A 20,751-nucleotide genomic window follows, 5' to 3' on the forward strand; every position below is an offset into this window, starting at 1 on the left:
TGTGGACACAGCCTTTCAACAGATCCTATTATAATGTATTCACAACCAAGAACAATGCAGTAACTTGTTGCCAGGCCCAGGAATTTCTGCTTTTATTCTGTTTTGCTGCTAGTTATATAAAACTGAAAAGCAGAAACATTTGAAGGGTTGGACAAAATGTGGTTGCACGACTTAGAAAAGGGTGCAATAGTTACAAAACTCGAAAATACAAACAGGTTTTTACTGTTATTTAAGAAAAAATTCCCTAAAAATGTTTTAATAAGAAAACAAATGCTCAGCGTCATCAATATCATCTTAAAGGGATAGTTCACCCTAGAATGATATTTCGCTCATTATCTACTCACCCTCATGTTGACTAAGGGCTGGAAGAATTTTCAGAGTCCACCGTCCCTTCTCTGAGTTACAGGGGGTCTTGGCGTAGCAGTGCATTTCAATGCAACGGTTGCAAAGGGACACCAGAGCTCTTCGTAAAAAAACACACACAAAAAAACATCCAAATACCTCCATGATGCTCGTATGTAATGTCCGTCTTGTGCTGAAGCCCCAAATTGCGTAATTGTCCCGAAAAAAATTAAATAAGTCTATATTTTAAGCTTGTTTGTAGCGGAAGCTTCTTGAAGCTCCTCTTCCTGGTCCGTCCAAATCTCGCGTGATTTGCGCCGGCGTCAGTGCGGTTACTGCGAATCACGCGAGATTTGGACGTTTTTTTGTGTGTGTTTTTTTACGAAGAGCTCTGGTGTCCCTTTGCAACCGTTGCATTGAAATGCTACGCCAAGACCCCCTGTAACTCAGAGAAGGGACGGTGGACTCTGAAAATTCTTCCAGCCCTTAGTCAACATGAGGGTGAGTAGATAATGAGCGAAATATCATTCTAGGGTGAACTATCCCTTTAAGTAAATCTAATTGGACCATGTGTGTTGGATAAATATCAAAGGGAAATACGCTCTAATATTGTTAATATTAAATATAAAAGAGACACATGACAGAAAAGACAGTAAAAAATACTCCAGACTCATTCACTATTTGTAATTTGTTAACCATTTGAAGCTTCTCTGTCTGTGCTGATATACACTAGGAAAAAGTCAGACTCACTGGCTTCATGTCCAAGTGGAAGCTAAATGTTTTTTTAGTTTGCTGCGCACAAAGAAAGAAAGATTAATGGCACTGGAAGCATGGCCAGCCTCCCTTGCCTCCCCCTCTTTCTCCATACTTTCCTCCTCTCTGATGTCGCTGGCAGGAAGTTGCTGAGCAGACATGTCACCCAGCAGAGTACAATTGAGTTTGTAATCTCTGACCCTGCGGTGGCAGAGAGTCTCTCGCTCTCTGTCTTTCTGGTTCTCCCTCTCCAGGAGAGATACTTTTAGTTCTACTGCTGCTGGGTCAGGGCTTGGCTGGATAAAGATCTCTCCTCAGATGAACACACACACAGGCATGTGTGACATAAAGCAATTGCGTAAGGCATGCCTGGGGAATGCTGGCAAAAACACACAAAATCAGCTTGGCATAATGACTGAAGCCATGCCTGCTCTCGCATGTGGAAGGGAACGGGCATAAAGAAAAGTGATTAAATTGATGGCATTTCCCGCTCCCGATAAAATCATAGCAGGGAAACATGGTCGCCCACTGGTTCTGAGCAGAGTACTTACTGTCTACAACACACAACCTTCATTCATTTCCTCATTCCAAAACAGAAAACTGGCGCAGACGCCGGCCTCATGAGGAGCCATTTTGGGGCATCAACAACAAACACCAGATGTGGAGATGGGAGATAAATGTCAAACATATTGATTCTACGCTTCATTAAAGCTTATTGTTGGGGGGGTTGGGGCTGGATTATTGTTTGCCAGTGGCAAGACACTAAATAGATAACAACATTAAAATCTACAGAGGTCTTGTTTTACGCAAACATTGTTTAACACAGCCGGAGCTATTATTTCAAAGACAGAATAAACTGAGAAGCAGAAAACATAAAAAATAAAAAAAAAACAGAAAAGACTGTTTCAGCTTCACACTCTGGGATCTAAGAGCCGTCTGCAGACACATACTGAAAGCTAAAATGTATCTTAGGCTTTTAATGTTTGGACTGTAAAGATTTCACTGATTCTCATTACTACCATCACTCAGCACATTAAGTATCATTTGGAAGGTACCATTCTTTTCTGCTGTGTTACACAGTACATGCCATTTAAGTTAGCTAGCACTCTCAACAAACAACAGTTATGGCTTGCGCAAGAAAACTTGTTATACTTTGTCGACTTGCAAATGAGGCCCAAAAACCTTCATCCGTAAAAAAAATACAACAAATCTGTTTCTCCACAAACTGGGGAACCAGTCACGCACTGATTTTTCATGTAGGCGGGCTTACTGCAATGACAACAGAGAGGTAACATTTAGCAGCTAGACTGTGTTTATCACTAACTGAACAAAAATAGCATTAATCGTTCTGCATACGTCATCTGGATCTGAATCATCTAGCTCTGACTGGTTTGAGGACTATCCAATTGCGTATAGAGGCATTTTGAGCTACGTCCATTGGTCACGCCTCTTGGAAGTCTGAGGTGAATAGGTCTTCCTCAGACCCGTATTCGATCTGAAATGAGATTGAGATGTGGTCTGGCGTTAGCTAGGCTATAGAAACAAGCTAGCAAACATCAAAACAACAACAGTGGTGCAGCTACGTATGAATAACTTCTAATTCCTTAAAACTACGTTATGACCCGTTATATTTTTGTGCCAATTTTAGCCCCATACCAGGTAATATTTGGTGACTGCTACCCCTCCCCTCCCCTACAGTGTAGTTACTGCAGCTGAAATGTGAAGAGTCCAGAACATGTCTCAGTTTTTCCTTATGAGAACACAAAACTATGTCTGTATTGTTAGGGAATGTCTCCATTAGACTGTCTGATTTTCAATGCAGCCACTTTAAAAAAAAAAAAAAAAAAGGCTGTCGTTTCTACTCTGTTACAATCAATGAGATTAGTCAACATTCACATTATGAGTCCCCTGCAGGCTTTTCTGTTTATGTGCTAAAGGACTGTAGCGGAGTGATGACTACATAACGACTATGACTTCAGCTACATTTTTTCCAGCTCAGAAAAGAGACTGTCTCAGAAATAAATCACAAGAGGAAGAGGTCTGGTTTGGAAGAGCAGCAGCACATCAGATCGTTTTTAAAGAGAAAAGAGGAATTTGAACCTGTTTAACATTCAGACTAACACTTCATACAGCTTGGCATTTAGTTACCTCCCTTTGATTCTGACTTATTTTCATCAACACTGCTGTCTTTCACACCATCAAAGGAAGCTGTCTGGAGTGTCTCTTGTGTTGCCTTTATCGTTGTTCCAAGTTCCTGTGATCAGCATTCAGGAGGAAGAAACAACTCCTATTAAATGAGCAGATTAAAATGGAGGAGAAGTCGAGATAATAAAGGGGGGGGGGCTTAACTGTCAGTTTCCCCAGCAGCAGAAACTGTGTGACATTCAATGAAGTGGTCCGAAGACAGCAGTGAAATTCTAAACAGTGCAGCAGGCCATTTGAAGTCTGGCAGATGGTTCTATGTATTTTTCATGCTGTTGAAAACCTGTGACTGAGGTTTGGTTGGTTGTCATCCAGTGCCTGGGGACCCGGGGCTGAAAGCATTCTACACACCACTGCAGAATCACATGATGTCTGACCTCTCTGCCATGGCAAACTGCCCAGCAAGGAAAGGGGAGGAATGTGAGTGTGTTAGTGTGTGACTGGGGTTGTGCAGAAAGAGATAGATTGAGAGGGAGAGAGAGAGAGAGAGAGAGAGAGATGAGCAATTCCGCGTACACATGCTCGTCTGTTCACATAAACCAAATTGTCCACGACCACATACAACTTCACAGCCCTGACCTGTAAAGCACACTGTTAGAGAGAAAGTGCGGAAAATGTGAAGATGGAATGATGGAGGGGAAGGAGTGCAGGAAGAGAGAGGGGGGTGAAGCCACTGCTGAGGATTCACACAATGTTACAGAAAAAGAGGGGGAAGAAAAAATAGCATTGCTTCACTTCCCTTCCTTTGGAATGCATCCAATGTATCCTGTGAGAGAGAGAGAGAGGGATAGTGTATGTGTGTGTGTGCGTGTGAGTGTGTGTGGCATGCTGGCAGGAAGGCTTTCAGCATATAAATATCACATTACCACACAAGGAAACGCAGGCATCAGTCCGAGCTTCCAGCCAGCCTAACAAGCACAGGAGCTCCACTCTGGAGGTCAAAGGGAGAAGCTTGCACAAATGGAATTCCACAGAAACCAGCACTTCTTTTAACAGATAAGTGGCTCCGCTTGAAGCTATGTGATGTGGTATAAGCATATGCTGGTTTCAGTTATCTATCATGTTGTTGTGCACACATCTGAGTGGCACAGTCTGTAGACCTATATTTTGAGACAGAATAGAGTAGAATATACACATGTTTTAAAATAAAGGCTTTAGGCTGTAATAAAAAATAACAACATACCGGTAACTTGTTTTATTAACTGGGTGTTGGAATTAAAATTTTAAATGTATAGTATAGGCCAATAAAGAATGAGATAAACGAAAAGACGGACGCGTGGGAACAAATGTTTTCTGAGTAAAATATGATACAGGCTGTGAAGGCAACATTTTCCTTACGCCATGTTTTTTTTTTAAAGAAAGACTGTAAAAACAAGACAAAGATGGCGTTAATGGGGTGTTTCAGCTCAGAGTAAAGCTTTTAAGAGGATTCTCTCACAATTGTGTTGATTGTTGTGTGATTACCTCTAACTGCCACTGTTTAACTTCAAACAACAGAAAACATAAGAAAAACCTTTTCAGCTTTTTCAAAGTAGTGTTCCTCATGGTAAGTTCAAGGCCCACTACATTTCCATACAGTGTCCAAAAGGCCACTTTCCCATTCGAGCCGATGATTCTGCATTACATTAAGTTAGACTTTATAATTGTCATTGTTTTTTTTTTTGTTTTTTTTTAACACATATCTTTATTGATTTTTGAACTTGGTACATCATTCGTCCAAAATAATCTGTTACATCTCTAAACAACTTCCCTCCCTCCACCCAACCCTGAACTCAGAGCCAGTCTAAGAAAACCCTGATACTTTACTGAAAATAAAGAAAATAACTTATATATCCCTATGGCTACAATATGTACAGCACTGCATTTCTATTCTTGTCATCATTTGATATGTTGTGCCTCTGATCTGTGAAATGTTGTGATAACTTGTGATGCGTGTTTTGACTTTCTGACAATGAAGAATAATTTAAAGCCACGATAATCTGTCTAGTGTGTTCAGTGGGGAGCAGAAATCACATTTTAAACCTTAACAAATAAGGATTGGATCTATTAGTGATTATTATAGATATTGACTGACATGACAGCTTCTCTGGCAATATTGCTCAGCCTCAGGATTGGGGTTAAGTGTTTAGTTGTGATGGTATGGGTAAGGGTATAGTATAGTATAGTACAGTATAGTATAGTATAGTTCTAGTTATATCTTTATACGCAGAGAAGAAAATACTGTTTGGAACAGTATTTTCTTGTACAAGGTGTACAGACATTCTTTTCAACAGACTTGAGCATTAAACGTGCTGTTTTTAAGCAGGATCTCATTAAACTTGAATTAGGCATACTTCAATTAGAAACTATCAATATTGACAAAAAAAATAAAAACACTGAAAAGCATGACTGAGATTAATGAAAATTTCTAAATTTCCCCTGGTTAAGAGATGTCTCTGCAGTATTTTCTCTTTCTGAGTAATATAAATTTTTCGGTAATAATTTGCAGTATAATATAAATACTATGTCGCCTCTATATGAAACAATGGAAGGAGGAGATTTGGAGTAAACTCAAACATAGAAACTATATTCAAATTAAAGGGGATTACTACACAGAACCATATTTAACATTAAACAGAGGTCCGTGTGTGCACAGCTGAGATCTGGTGGCAATTTAAGTTGCCAGGTATAAGGGTATCCCCGAAGAACAGTGTATGTGTTTTGTGTGATCTTGATATTGTTGAAGATGAATTTCACTTTCTGTTTCAATACACTCTGTACAGTGAACTGAGGAAATCCTTGTTTGAAAAAGTTGAGGCGAAAAATCCTGACTGATTTTGGATGTCTGAGTGTGATACGTTGATCATATGTCCTAACCAGATTTATTAAAAAAGCAGAAAACAGAAAACAATGCATCCTATGCAAGACTACTTACTATTATTGTTTTGTATATTTTGGAAAATCTGTCTGTTTGCATGAGTCTATGGATACATATTTATGAGAAGTCTTCTTAGCCATGTTTGAATACTTCTATTTATATTGTCTAGTGTCTTGTAAGCCCACGTGGGCTGGGCACAATAACGTGTATGACACTTAAATAAACAAATTAATCTAAAAGTAACATCAACTTGTAAAAATATACAAGATAAGAGATTAGATACCTAAAACTATCAGACTATTGGACCCACAAAAACCGGATATATGCAGATGATACTTTTTCAAACTACACATATAGGCAGATGACACTGCTATTCATATGGATACAATAGGCAAATATCAAAAGATGGCATGTGACATTACAACACATTTTAATTTGATTTATTTTATCTTGCCTCTTCAGCAAAGCAACTGTTTTATTACATGCTGTTGTGTCATATTAACTTTAAAAAGGCTCTGTCTGAATTAGTTCTACCTGCTATTAGTGTCACTGGATTTTAAGCCTTAATATATGACTCTCCACCGCACATGTTTTGACATGTCATAGCAAGAAAAGCACAGGTGTTACTAATAACTGCTTTACTCAAGTGTCCAAGTAAGCCATGATAATGTGACAGCGATCCAGCATACATAACCAGAAACTGAAGCAGCTGAATGGAATTCAGCCATCCATCATTATTTATACGTGTGGTTTTTCTATAATGACATGTCAAAATGTCTGCTGGTCCGTTGGAAATGTCTTTTTTGTTTTCACTCTGTGAAATAAAACTGGATTGGTGCTCATTTAGCCTTTGAGCGGACCGTTACTTAATGACAAAGGAGACATGTGGAATTTGAGTCTGCACCAGTTGGAAAACCACTGCCATAAACCATCCAGTACAAGGCATGACTCAAGTATGAGCCTATCTGATACACACACAGTACGTGCCAGGGGATCTGCTGTATGTCAGCCTTCAACAGACCCCAGGTTAATAAAATCTGCTTATCTGTGAAACATGAGATACCACAGACGATATTACTGTTCAAAAACCTCCGTGAATGATGAAACTTCCAGAGTGTGTCACTGTGTCAACATTTCATCATCAGGAAATTCATAGATAATATATGTACAGATCACACGCGCACATAACACAAACAGAGCTCACTCTGCCCTCTTGCCCTCATAGTCGTTTCATATAAATCAATACAGCACTGAAGAGTCACTGGTTTTGCTCTTGGCATGCCTGTCAAATAGATTAGAGATCTCTGACTTATATTCACAGAGACATGTAGCTCTGCAGATGGTATTATGGTCTTTGGAACAGAGTAAGAAATCAGACCCTTATTAAGAGTGCAGATTGATCCAGTCGTCAATCTTTTCACCGCAGGAGTAGGTTGATGGTGCGATCCGAGCTCTGCATGGGGTCTGATGTGGCTTTGCGAGCGCTGTGAACCAGTACGGAGACTGAGAACTGAGTCTGTGCATGAGTTGAATAATGCTGAATTCAAAGTGCAGCGATGGCATTTGACTTTATTTTTTAAAATTCTGCACCGCTGAGTGTAAAGTAAACCACATGCAGCATATTGACCACCCATAAACCTCCTCTATCCGACTGTAGCTCTCTGCTGAGTCTTTTTAATCATCTCGCTTTGCCTCTTACAGCAAAAAACATCGCAGTTTTCAATCTGTAATGTACCTTTATTCCTCCCAACACCCCCGCCCGCCACCTCACCTCTGCAGCAGGCAGGTCATGCGTACATCTCCACCCACTGCTGAGCGAGCGCTGGGGGGTAGAGGTGGAGAGAGACCGCACAGATCATAATGGCTGGCCAATTATCAGTAGTAAGGAGGGGAGCAGGGAGGGGCTGGTGAGCTGGGAGTAGTGAGAGATTATGGGGGGAATGGATCAATACACCAGTCAGTTTCTAATGAGGGAAAGAATCGGTCCAAGTCAAGCAGATGGAAATCCTGCTCTGCCTGGGGGGTGGTCCCCCTGCACTGTCTGTCAGCAGGGTGGCAGCTTGTTTTGTGCTGCTGCTTTGTACAACAGCTCCCCAACAGGGGAGAGAGTGCAATCACACCCCATCGCTGATATTCAGCTATTTACAACTTTTTTTTTCTTTTTCAGCGTTCGAAGTGTTTCTCACACGCTCTCCTCATCTACCCGCATTCCACTCTCTCTAAATATTTCATACATCACTAGGGGCAGATTTAGAAGAGCCTGAGGAATAATGGCTGTCTGTCCTTCACCCCCACCCCCCCCTCCACCCCCCACCCTTTTTAACCACCCACAGCTGCCAGCACAGGACAGTAAATCCTCCGCCTCACCCACTCGCCCAGCCCAGCAGCTCAGCTGTGTGCTACTATGCACCAGCAGCACAACATGCACTCCCCCTACTTAAATGAAAGGAAGGCAGCTTAAAGTGCTAAATGCTGGACGGCTAATAGTCTGTGCTTTTTCTCTGAAATGGTGGAATAAGCACCAACCAACTGTTCAGCACCAACATTAGGCCTCTGGTGCTGCTTGTTGTTCCCTGGTTGCTTCACTATTTTCTACATCTGCCTTTCTTCCCCCCCTTTTTTTTCTGAGGGGCCTTATGCGGGGTGGGGGTGTTATTTATGGCTGCTCTGTGCAAGTGGACACACACACACACACACACACACACACACCCTTTCACAGGATGAAAGGGCAGTCACACTGCCTGCAAACATGATTTTACAGCCCTGGGTGGAATGAGTGGTGGAGGAGACAATGAGGACAGGGTACAAAAGGGGAAAGCCCTTAAATTTACAGGTCCCAGCAGTCAGAATGCACACCATGCAGCACGCAGTTTAAAAGTACACTAAATACAGAGCTCCTTTAAAGTGCCTTTATGCAGAGACACATATGCTAAAAAAGTATAAGCAGAGAAGAGAAACACAAATAAAGCTTCTTTTTTTTCTCTCCATTTTTTTTCTCTCCTCGGCTGTGTTGTTTCTAATTGGAACAGAGCAGCATGGAGTTTCCAAATCTGATCTGTTGCAGTATCTCGTCAAAGATAGTACACAAGCGTGTGCGTACATGTGTGTGAGGGCTTGTAGCTTCGCGGGGTTAGGGCATGTTTGTACAATGCGTTTTGCGCTTTACACACTTCTCCAATTATACACTTTTCCCCTCTTGGTGATCTAGAGCATATGTGTGTCTAAACTAAGAATAGAGACACATTAATGGCTTAACACAACATAGCAATAATGAGAAGTAACTGCCACCTTATTAACTGAGGTATCCTTATTGATTTGACTGGGACTGACACAGGGAAAGGAAGATGCAGCAGCCGATGGTTTTGATAGTAACTGAGGCATTTGTGGAGCATCTCAACCCTATCATTCAAAATGTAAATGCCAGGAAATTAAACATGTTCACGGTTGAGTTGTTGCTCTTAAAGCCTGACATTACTTGAATAGTAATTAGGGCTGCAACTACCGTCTCTAGTTATTGTCACTTAATTTGCAGACCTCTGATTAATGGACGAGAGCGGCGTGGAGTATAAAATGCCAGATAAGAGTGAAAATGACCATGACGCTCTCCCAGAGCCGCGAATTACATCTTCACATTTCTTGTTCCAGCCCAATTCCATTTAGCATCAATGATTAAACAAAGGTAGCATACTCATATTCAAGAAGCTGAAATTTTTACCCCCAAAAAACAATAATTGCCTAAAGATTATTTTTCTGCAGTGTCTAATCAAGCAGACAGCTGTTTCTGCTCTAGTGGTAACTAACTATATTAAAAGGATGGGACCAGTGTAGGCAGAGGAACAACTGCCGACACAAGGATGGCAAAGTAATTAAGTGTAGTTAAATGTGTTTGGCTGACAGTGGATGGGAGAGGGACTCTCCATAGACATAATGATTTAATGTGGGGCAGGGTGTATTTTTCCAATTTTTATTTGGTAAAACTACAATTAATTAAAGTAATTTGGGTGTAAAAGCTGAAGTAAACAGTTTATGAGGACAAAAAGGCAGCACTGACCCTGCTGCCAATGGAGCAGCTCCACGCTCCGCCACATCAGATACTCTGAGTCAAACCAGAGCCCTCGTAACACTATGGTTAAGGCTGGATTTCACTTTAAGTGTCGATGGGGAACATAAACAGGAGATCATAGAGAGCTGCAACGCACCCGTAATCAGAGGCTTCGTTCCACAGTCTACATCTTCTGAAGCTGTGAGACAAAGCCAGCCTTTTTGCTGTGAATGTAAATGCCTGAAGCCGATGTGAAGTGTATGTGTGTGTTACAGCACCGAGGGTGGTGGAAGCTGACTGTTGCAGTGATCATGTCTGTGAATGTGTGTTGCATTGGTCCTCCTTCCTGTGGTGAATACTGCCCCTAGTGGGGAACACTGTGAGCTGGCAGGGGGCTGCTGGTGAAAAGGTGAAGTCTGACCTCTGCTGGTAAGAGGTGATAACAGCACAACATGCATTTCCATCTGACTGAGATATATGATTTATCATTTCCTACACATACAAGACAGAAAGTGTAATAAAGGTATAAGCAAATGTTATTGGGAATAAAAATGAGTGCTCCTGTCCAAACAGTCTGAGTCATTAAATCACAACACACTAAAAGGAGGTCTGTGTGTTCATCTGGATGTCTCTCTAATGTTGCTGGAAAAACTGAAACTAAATTGTAACTCCAAGTACATGATGAGACAAAAATCTGTTGTTCACTTTTGTATCCCCCCAGGGCTTTTTGTGTTTTTTTCTTTGTACTACTGAAATTACACCTCAATTTAGTCACCATGGGAAAAAGAATGGAAACGAAACCAAGACAACGAGGAGGAGGAGGAGGATGGAAAGTGCCGGGGCTGTAAGTCGGCAAAACAGCAGTAACAGCAGAAGTACACATTTTCACCTCTTTTGTTGCATTTACCTCAACAATTACCTTTCACTCAGACAACAGAAACTAAAAACAAATCATATAAGAACAAAACTGGCAAAGAGCGTAGCAACACTGGGGAAAACAAGATGCACACTGGATCATAAATCACTGCACATTCTGTATTCAACACTAGTATTACCATATCTGCATTACTGTGTGGAAGTTTGGGGTAACACGTACAAAAGCAACTTAGAACCATTATTCAGACTACAAAAAAGAGCAATCAGCATTGTACATAATGTGGGATATAGGGAGCACACAAACACAGTGTTCATTGAAATTCTGGGATCTAGTCAAATTTAAAACTGCACAAATGATGGCAATATTAGAAAACTTAAAGGGAAAGTTAATAAAAAAAAAACATTGTGTTCATTCAAAAAGGAAAAGTATGTGTATTTCCGTTGTTGGAGTGGATCTATGGAATGGGTTGGATGATGGGTGAAGCAAAGCACTAATATAAATCTTGGGGAGTTATATAGTTGAGGAGGAGTTGTGTTAACACTAGAACCGCCAACATTCTAATCCCCCTTAAAACGCCACAGCGGTCTCCCAGACCGTCACGTGTAATTACATTGTTTCCAGTCGCAAACAGTTCTGTAAGTGGAAAAAATAAGATTTAATTTTTAGTAGTGTTAGTCCTTCTTCATATTATGTTGTGTTGGGGTCTTGATTGGATGTGGTTGGGGGGTTAGACTGAGTGATGTTACAGCACCGCTTGTTGCACCTACAGCACACACTTCTGCCTACAGCTGAAAGTGACGCATCTGGACATGTGTGCTGCTCTCATGTCAAGAGTCGATGTCGCTGTTCACTGGATTTTTATTTTTTCTAGGCCTGTTTGTTATCAACTCCAGTGTTTTACAGTTGTTCTACCTGGATATTACGTAGTTTAGACTCCACGCCCACAGAAACCCGTTATTACCTGACTGGACAGCAGCCGAGAGAATTATTATTACCTACGTTATAATTGAATAATCATTATAAACAAGAGTGAGTAGGCTATATATATGGCGCTTTATATCTAACACAGACTAATCATGATCTAGTCTGTCCTAAGCCCACAAAATAAAGTTTGTGAAGTGTCTGTGTAACGGAGCTCCGCGCTCCTCCGTTACACAGACAGTCCGCGCACCTCCGTTACATCTGCATGGGGCACACGTCAGCTGACAGCTGACAGATGCATATATCTGACAGATGCAGCTTACAATTTCCTCATCACTACCTGAGCCACCAACCGATCCCCCCTCCCTCACGTCCCGATGAGTCTCCTGGACATATCCTAGATTTTCCTTTTTCTTTTCTAACCGGCCTGTTTCAGTTATTGCCCGTATACACCTGGTGTCTCGTTCGTGCTCTCTCTCTCTCTCTCTCTCTCTCTCCTCATATAAAAACAAATATAGCCACATAGGAAAACAATTAGTGAAAAAAAGAAGCGCGATAACTGCAAAATGGAAACATTGTAATAATTGCTGTGTGATCACAGCTTGACATAGCGATCTATAACTGCCGTTTATATGCAGCGGTCTGTGGGACCGCTGCTGGCGGTCCGAGGTATAATTGCTCAGAAATCGAGTGTGTTTCATTTTAATAAGTTGTAAGCTTCAGAAACCATTAAACACATATATTTAGGAAAAGTCACGGACTGGAAGACCTGTAGGTTTAATGTAAACAAAGTAATTTACATAAGAAAAACACAAACGGTCTGTGAGACCGTCTTGGCGGTTCTAGTGTTAAGGGATGATTTTGTTTGTTGGTTAAACGATTAATTATTATAATATTTATTGTATAATTAATAATTATATAATTATAATTAATTATTATTAATATCCACTGGGTGGATATTAGGATTGTAAATAATTTGATGAATGTGTATATATTTATATTTGGTTGTAAATTGATTTATGAAGCTGTTTAATAGATAAGTAAGAAACGGGTAGGGTCGTATAAGTTTGACTTCTACCTGCTCCTTTTCGGACACCGTTCTTTTTGTTTGTATTGTGTTTTTTTTTTTTTTTTTTTTATGTTCGAAATAAATAAATAAATTCATTCATTCATTCATTCCAAAGCCTTAGAGCCTTTTTAAAACAATCAAGTCACATCTTCATTCCAGTCTCTGTCCATCGAACACTGCTGCTGTATTTTCATCATCACCACGTCCTGATTCCAGACCTGACTTGCCAACCATATCTCTGATTTGTTCACTGAAGTGGTTTGAGTTTTTAAAATGAGATTTAGCACCAGTGTAAAACTTTAGTATCAATCCTGCCGAGGTATAATGTTTTACTGACCTGTTCTCTGAACTGCTCTTGGGACAGGCAGTCAGTCATGTTGACGCAGCCCAACAGGCAGCCAGTGGGATAGTCTTTAGGGAGTCTTGGCTCTGCACACAAAAGAGAAGAGGAGGACAACTCAAAGATCCAGCAACCAACAAGACAAAAAACAAACAGCCATCGTATTTAATGCTGTGCACTTCAATCAAAGCAGCTACAATCAATTACTTCCAGTAACCACTGCAGTATGTGTACCTCGTTTATAGATGTGGCGGTACATAGCCTCCACCTCAGCTATCTCCTGAGGGCTGGGCTTCTTGGCTGCAGCAGCGATCCACAGACGACCTCGGTGCGATGTGTACCAGGTTCGCCCCTCTACCCTACACACACACACACACACACACATACAAAATGCACCGTTACCTCCGAGTGTTGCACTTGTGTTCCTTCATCAAGCTCAGTGGGCCTTATTCACGTTCATGTTCTTAAAGTGACAGTTCAACATTTTGCCAAACTGGCTCATTGCCATAATCCCTATAGTTTTAGGAGTAGGTTTGTTAGCCGTGGACAAAGCTGTTTTCGAGGTAAATTCATGCAAATCCACTGATGCACGTTCCCGTCGAGGGAAGTTTTTCAGCAAGCAGTCTCTGCATTTAGCTCTAAAACAACTCTGTCTGGTAACATTCTGTTATTATCTCACAGCGTGGTGAATGTGCAGGTAACAACTTGTCCACCAGAGTGTTTTGGAGTTGTTGTGTTGTGTGGAAACCAAGAAATCCCATGAGCCTCCGTAGCATAGCTCTGAGCAGCTCACGGCTCTGCTCCATCATTCTAAAAATAGCTTGCACCGTCAATTTAAGGTAATGAACCTACTGCTATGACTATAGGGATTATGGCAATGGGCCAATTTGCCAAAATGTTGAACTATCTCTTTAAGAACAAATTTGTCTTCAGTCCCAAAGATTGTGGCATTCACAAATGTTTCTTATGCAGGATTTGTTCTTAACCTCTTCTGTTCTACAGATGTATAATATTATATGATTTGAATTAGAATAATTTTCTTATCATTTATGATGCTTTTATAATTATTTTAATTATTTTACAAATAATTGCGGTCTCTTAAAAACACTATAGACACTTAATTCACATCAATTATGTTTATTGGGAACCACACCAGCCAATAGCAATGAAGAGACTGATCATATGATAATATGATGATCTTTATGATGTCACACCTGAGAGGTTGGTCTCTCTGATAATGACTCGATGTGCTGGTCCAGCTCAGATCAGTCTGGACCAGCTGTCAGTCTGTCCTCTCCTCTGCTTCTCTCTTCTTTGTCCAATACTTTCTTTAACTACAGATTTGAGATCAAACCATTTCTTCTTTACTTGGTCAGTTGCGCGCTCTTCTTCAGATGCAACATTCGGTGGACAAAAACAGCATCCCATGCATCTTTATTTTCTGTTACTTTGCATCCACTGCTGACGCTACTAAAAATAAATATAAATAAGGAGGAGTGTTTTTTTGTTTCGTTTCCTGCAGCAGTTCTTTTTATGCTTTGAGTCCGGCACTCCCCCTTTAGATTTTGGTTTGAGCATTTTAACTTTATTCCTCACTTCACCTTCTCTGCTCAAAAGAAACCACAGAAAGGTTTCTGCAGTCTCATGCCCTTTTACGGGGTTTGAAGGGGCGTTTACCTATGCTAATCCTATAGGAACACGCTCATGAATCTGACGTAGAGTTTTCCTAAGAAATTTCTTCAGAACGACTTAAGAAAGAATTAAAGAAAATACTTGAGTGAGTGAGGCCCATTGTGAACTGTGTTTCCTCCTCTTACCTCTTGATGCCTTTGACCAGCAGCGAGGCCCATGGCTGGTGCATGCTGAGGCACCAGCCTCCATCAGACATCTCCTGCAGCTCTTTGTCTTGGAGGCGCAGCCTGCTACGCTCTTCTCCTCCCTTGTCCAGAGCCACATTCTTTCGCTGCTCTGTGTTCCTCTTGTAGCTTTCGCCACCGCCGACGTTCACAAACTACAAAGTGTATACATCGTCATCGTCAACATTGGTAGAATCTGCATGGATACCATCTGCACAAACCAGCCAGCCAATGCAGTCAATATCAGTGTCATTTCAAGTTATTTTATCTTGTTTTTCTAATATAGAAAAAAAGAAAAAAAATACTGTAGATATTTCTTTCTTATTCATCTACTAAACTAGATACTACACACAAAGAATGCAGTTAACAAGCAGATGTAGGCTACATAAAGGGAACACCAAAGAAGCAAAAACTGCTTGCAGATAGGGGACCCAAGCAACAGGAAGCATCACCCACACCCAACATACATTCTCTTTATGTCTACTGTTTGTAATGGTCTAATCTGAACTCTACATGCAGTGTTGAAAATGTACCACTAGGTGGCAGCCTTCGCCTACTGAAAGCAGTGGCCTACCTCTGGGGCAGACTGCATGATGTTGGGGTTGACCAGCTGCCCGAGGCTCTGCCTTCCGCCTTGTTTTTCAGAATACATCGGTGATTTTGACGCAGTGTCACTGTTCATTGCCTTGAGGGTCTCGTCCAACCTGTGAATCATTGCAAACATGTTCAAAAGGCAGGCTGCCCCTAAAATCTGAAACATGCACAACCTGTACATTTGCTGTTTTTTTTTTTTTCCTTCTTTTCTTAAATACACTGTCTGTCCAAAAACAGTTACCACCTGGATTTAAGCTGATAGGTGAGAGCCTCCCACTGGATAATTACTTATGTTTCAGTTGGCCTAACCCTAACAAGTTATTCAGCCCTAACTGATGGAGTCAGTAGCTTCTCATTTCTTACATAACTATGTTGGAAGACACATCCTGTGGTCATGGAGGTAAAGGTACTTTATTTGTCACATATAAAGCTAGTACAGTGAAATTCTTTCTCTGCATTTAACCCATCCCTGAGGAGCAGTTGGCAGCCACGGTGCGGTGCCCGGAGACCAGCTCCAGATTATGGTCAGGGGTGCTGACTGGAGGATTAGACTCGCTGACATGTTTTTAGTGGTGGGGGAAACCGGAGTACCTGGAGGAAACAGACACGGAGAGAACATGCAAACTCCACACAGAAAGGACCTGGGCGGCCGGGGATTGGAACCCAGGACCTTCTTGCTGTGAGGCAACAGTGCTAACCACTGCGCCACCATGTCAAAAAGAGGTCAATCTGTTTCAGAAGGGTCAAATTATTGGCATCAAGCAAATATAACATCTCTCAAAAAAAAACCAAGATTGTTGTGACATTGCAGAAGCTTATTGAAACGATGCCACAGTGAATGTGTGATGTAATCAAAGCTAAAGGCGGTCCAACTAAATATTAGAGTGTGTGACTTTTTTTTTTTTGAGATGAGTAGTGTATGTACACTGGTGAAACATGGAAGGGGCGACTCAGGTGTGAGGCCAATGTGTGTGGGGATCATGAATGAAAAGGAATTGTGAATATTTGCTTTGCAAGTGGATTTATGGTGTGAGCTCCAAAATTTTCTGCTTGCACTCCTGAAATTTTAAGTTAGGGGCCACTGAGCTCCTAGTAAAAAAAGTTAGTCTGGAGCCCAAGAAGGAGAATGTATGTATTTAGCTTATCTTCTCTGACAGGTTTGATTCAGACAGCATCTTACTTCTTGTGGTACTCGTTGAGGTTGTTTCCCTCCTCGATCACTTGTCTGCCCGCAAAGTCCAGCGTGATCTTTCTGTCCTTGCGAGAGGCGTGTCGAAGTTCTCGAAGCTCCTCCTCCTTCTTCTTCAGCTTTTCTCGCTCGCCGGGTGACAGCCACTGGTTGGATTCGGTGGCAAAGTAATCCGACTCATCATCCAGGACTTGTGTTCTCCTGACACTGCAGTTGACAGGGACAGTAAAGAGGAAATGTTATCATATAAATTCATAGTGGTCTTCCCGTAATCCAAATTTTAAGCAATAAACCTGGCTCTTTTCTTGACTGTGTGACTGTGTGATACCTGTTCCTGTCATATTCCAGCAGTTTGTCTTTGTGCTGGACAGCCTTCTCCAAACCAGCCTTCATCTTGGCCTCATGGTGTGGGAGATAATCTCTGTCCTCACAGTCTGTCCCCATCATAAAGACAAATTTATGGCATCAATCAGCATCATTATTTCATATATTTTGATGTAATTAACTCTTGATAGTTTTGACCCTCACCTCCCATAAGCTTCTTTCTTAGCTTCTGGCTCTTGTTGGAGTCTCGTTGCAGGATCTCCTGCTCCTCTCTTGTGCAGACCTGAATCAGAAAACAAAGGTTTTCACACTCAGAATCCCAAGCAGATGTAGAAATAAGAAAATAAAAAGAACATCATCGTTCAAAACGCTTACGTACCAGCTTTCCACAGAACAGGCAGGGCCCAGAGCCCTCTTGCTCACACACTATGCGACCACAGGTGAGGCAGTTGTTGATAAGTTTGTGTTTTTGAGCAAGGCACTCACAGGCATGTCGACCAGGGAGTAAGACAGCAAGCTTGTCCTGTCCCTCTTTGGCATAGAGACTGATAAACTTACTCTTCTTCTTTGTTGAAGAGCCACTATTGTTTTCTTGGGCCTGACAAATAAAGCGAGGAAAAACAGTGATGATAATTAAACAGATAAGTTAAACAAATGAGCACAACAATGAAAAATAAAAAGGATCGTCTGAACTTATTGTGTTACTTTCATAAAGTAAGTGATGAGAAAAATGTTAAAGGGATAGTTCAACAGGTCACAATTTGTCCATGGGAGTGTTTTGGAGTTGTTGGATTGTGTATTTGATGAGTTTTGAGGGACAGGGGACCTGTATCATTGTGTTCACTGAGCAGCTCACGTCTCTGCCCTGCCGATCTCAAAACAACATGCACTGATAATTAAAGGTTAAAAATGATCCCACTGCTATGACTATAGGGATTATAGCAATAGGCAAATTTGCCAAAATGTTGAACTATCCCTTTAAAATTAATGACTACTCACCCTCATTAAATCAATCGGGGTCTTGACCACCTCTGGCTCAGGTTCTGTTTGGCTCACAGTCAGAACCTCCTGTTTGTTACGGCCTTTGCGTTTAGCCTTCTTCTGGGTGTCTTTAGTCAGGTCTTGTGCATCTAAAAAAAAGAAAACAAATCACATTAGCAAATTAAGTTGATATCTCAGTTTAATACCTCTCCATTCACAAGACATCTAATCATTTGGATTTATAGGTATTTACATTAATGAGTTACAGTAGGCCCAAATACTTTGAATAAGAGTTTCATTTTAGCATTGTTAATGGCTGGGAAGATTTTCATGTGAACTGTAAATGAAGATTTAATGGCAGACATCAGGCATTAATGCTTTACCTGCTAGCGGAGTGGATTCTTTGAGGAAGAAAAGACTTGCAGTGTCTGTGGTCTGTCTCAGAGTCATCTTCCATCGGCTGAGGAGCTCGTCAATGAACTGCCTCTTTGTCCCGTCCGTGCCCTGCAGGAGGTCTCCCATGTACTCCTCAATCTCCTCTGCTGTCTCTATGGACAGAATGTATCTAGACAGCAGAGAGACACAAGAGTCATTTAACCCAGTGATGCTTCTTTATCAAAGAGGGTGCTGAATGGAAAAAGACTTTTCTAATATGTTCTTTATATCTGTGTCTTGTTCTTGTCAGTGCAGGACTTGAGTATTTTCATAGTATGATATTAATAGGGAGGGCCGGGGATGATCGTAACACTTATTGTCTCAGCTCCTGTAACCTGCAGAGTGTTCATGGTAGAGCTCTCAAATTATGACACACGAGTCCCCTCATTTGTCCACTGCAAATAGCAATGCTTTAAACTTCTCAAACTATATCACATAATTCATTATTTGAGGTCAAATGCAAAGAGTGCCACTGTTACAAGTTACAACCTGCCCCACTAGCAGGGTAGGTTCAGGCTGTAACACATCCTGGGGTAAATTGTAACAGTGAGATTTAAAACTACAAACACCACAAAATATGCATCTATAAGTTTATTCCATGTTTGCATGTTCCAACACTAAAGCATCTTCCTATAGTTCAGTATGGACACAAATAACTAATCGCTGACGGCTAAATGAAGAACAGTGTCAGTGGTGTGGATCCTAACATTAGAAAGCTGTCTTAGTGGATATGATAATACCGATGAATGGTGAACATGTATGAATGGAAACCCTGAGCAGGAGGTCAGAAGCAGCTCATAATCCATGTAAAATTCCAGGAAAGATGGTTCATACTCCCCACCTGGTTAAGTCAGTGTTTGACTACCTGTACCAGCACAGTGGTTTGAAATTAACATCAACGAAATGACTAATATTTTACCTAAGAACCTGCTCTTTCAGTTACATAATTCAAACTTCAACGGTATCTGTACTAATCAAAATTTTGGCTTGGTCCAAAATATTAGTTTCTTACCTAAAAAAGTGTTTTTTGGCTGTAAAACCTTACACACTTATTCACATAGCCATGCAAATTCAGATGACAGTCAGAGAGGCAGTGGATACACATGATATTGATCACATAACTCTAATGTTATCCCCTATTGGTGAAAGTGATGCTGTAACAACCATCCCTGGTCTCCTCACTTCCTTCAGCACTTCGAAATGAGGCATTAACTGTTTCATGAGTTAGAGAATAAATATGTCACACAGCTATCAGACTGTGTAGCTACCTTCAGCTACATCAGCTTCAATATCGAATGTATATACATGTATCAGAGGAAATCAATAAATTGGTCACACGTAGCCTACGTCACATTGGTTGATACGCAGGTATTATTCAAACAAACGCACATCCATTACATCACAGTACAGCAGGAGCAGGTTAGCTCCTGGGGGTTAGCTTGTTTAGTGTAGCGGCTCAGCTGTCACATTAAACAGGAGGTAACAGTAACATTAACACGTCTTACTGGACGATGTCTTCACACGCCTCCAGCCCGAACTTGTGGTGCAGCTGCTCCACACACCACCGCAGCAAAGCGTCAGACATGTTACCGGCTAGAAGACTTCAAACTCCGAGCTCAGACCAAAACTCACACTGTTGTTACATCAACGCGTTTCCAGTCGGCGACATTACGGCGTCGCACACAAATACGTGGCAGCACAATATCCCGTCCGGAGAAAACTCTGCTGTGGATAAAAGGTTCCTCTGGATTTATACGACGGTAGGAACTCAAACAAAGTCAAGAATAAATAAATAAAAACAACGACTCGTTATTTCGTCTGCAATCACATTTCCCCCCCGTGTTATTAGTTTTATCCGACATTCAACTATTGATGACACTGCACTATGTTCTTCGTGTCAAATTCAGTCTCTCGGTGGCGCTGTTGTGTGAATCCATAGACTGTAAAAACCCATAGTAGGTGAAACCTG

At 41.3% G+C, this 20,751-nt stretch overlaps 1 protein-coding gene across 1 annotated transcript in view; it reads right to left on the minus strand.

Annotated features, from left to right (window-relative positions):
* The window catches only part of trip4 (thyroid hormone receptor interactor 4), a 93,311-nt gene extending 72,863 nt beyond the window's left edge, over positions 1–20,448 (minus strand). Inside the window, exons 1-11 of the mRNA XM_085768841.1 lie at positions 20,288–20,448; positions 18,731–18,912; positions 18,366–18,496; positions 17,746–17,964; positions 17,571–17,649; positions 17,371–17,476; positions 17,034–17,249; positions 15,834–15,963; positions 15,221–15,414; positions 13,638–13,762; positions 13,401–13,492 (exon numbers count right to left, since the gene is read on the minus strand). Coding sequence (XP_085624967.1) covers positions 13,401–13,492; positions 13,638–13,762; positions 15,221–15,414; positions 15,834–15,963; positions 17,034–17,249; positions 17,371–17,476; positions 17,571–17,649; positions 17,746–17,964; positions 18,366–18,496; positions 18,731–18,912; positions 20,288–20,367 — 1,554 coding nt within the window. The 5' untranslated portion in view covers positions 20,368–20,448. The remainder of the gene's footprint in view (positions 1–13,400; positions 13,493–13,637; positions 13,763–15,220; positions 15,415–15,833; positions 15,964–17,033; positions 17,250–17,370; positions 17,477–17,570; positions 17,650–17,745; positions 17,965–18,365; positions 18,497–18,730; positions 18,913–20,287) is intronic.
* Positions 20,449–20,751: the final 303 nt, after the last annotated feature.

The sequence above is a fragment of the Trachurus japonicus genome, chromosome 3, assembly GCF_045865225.1.
Source record: "Trachurus japonicus isolate A0001 chromosome 3, Traja_1.0".
Classification (NCBI taxonomy): Eukaryota; Metazoa; Chordata; class Actinopteri; order Carangiformes; family Carangidae; genus Trachurus; species Trachurus japonicus.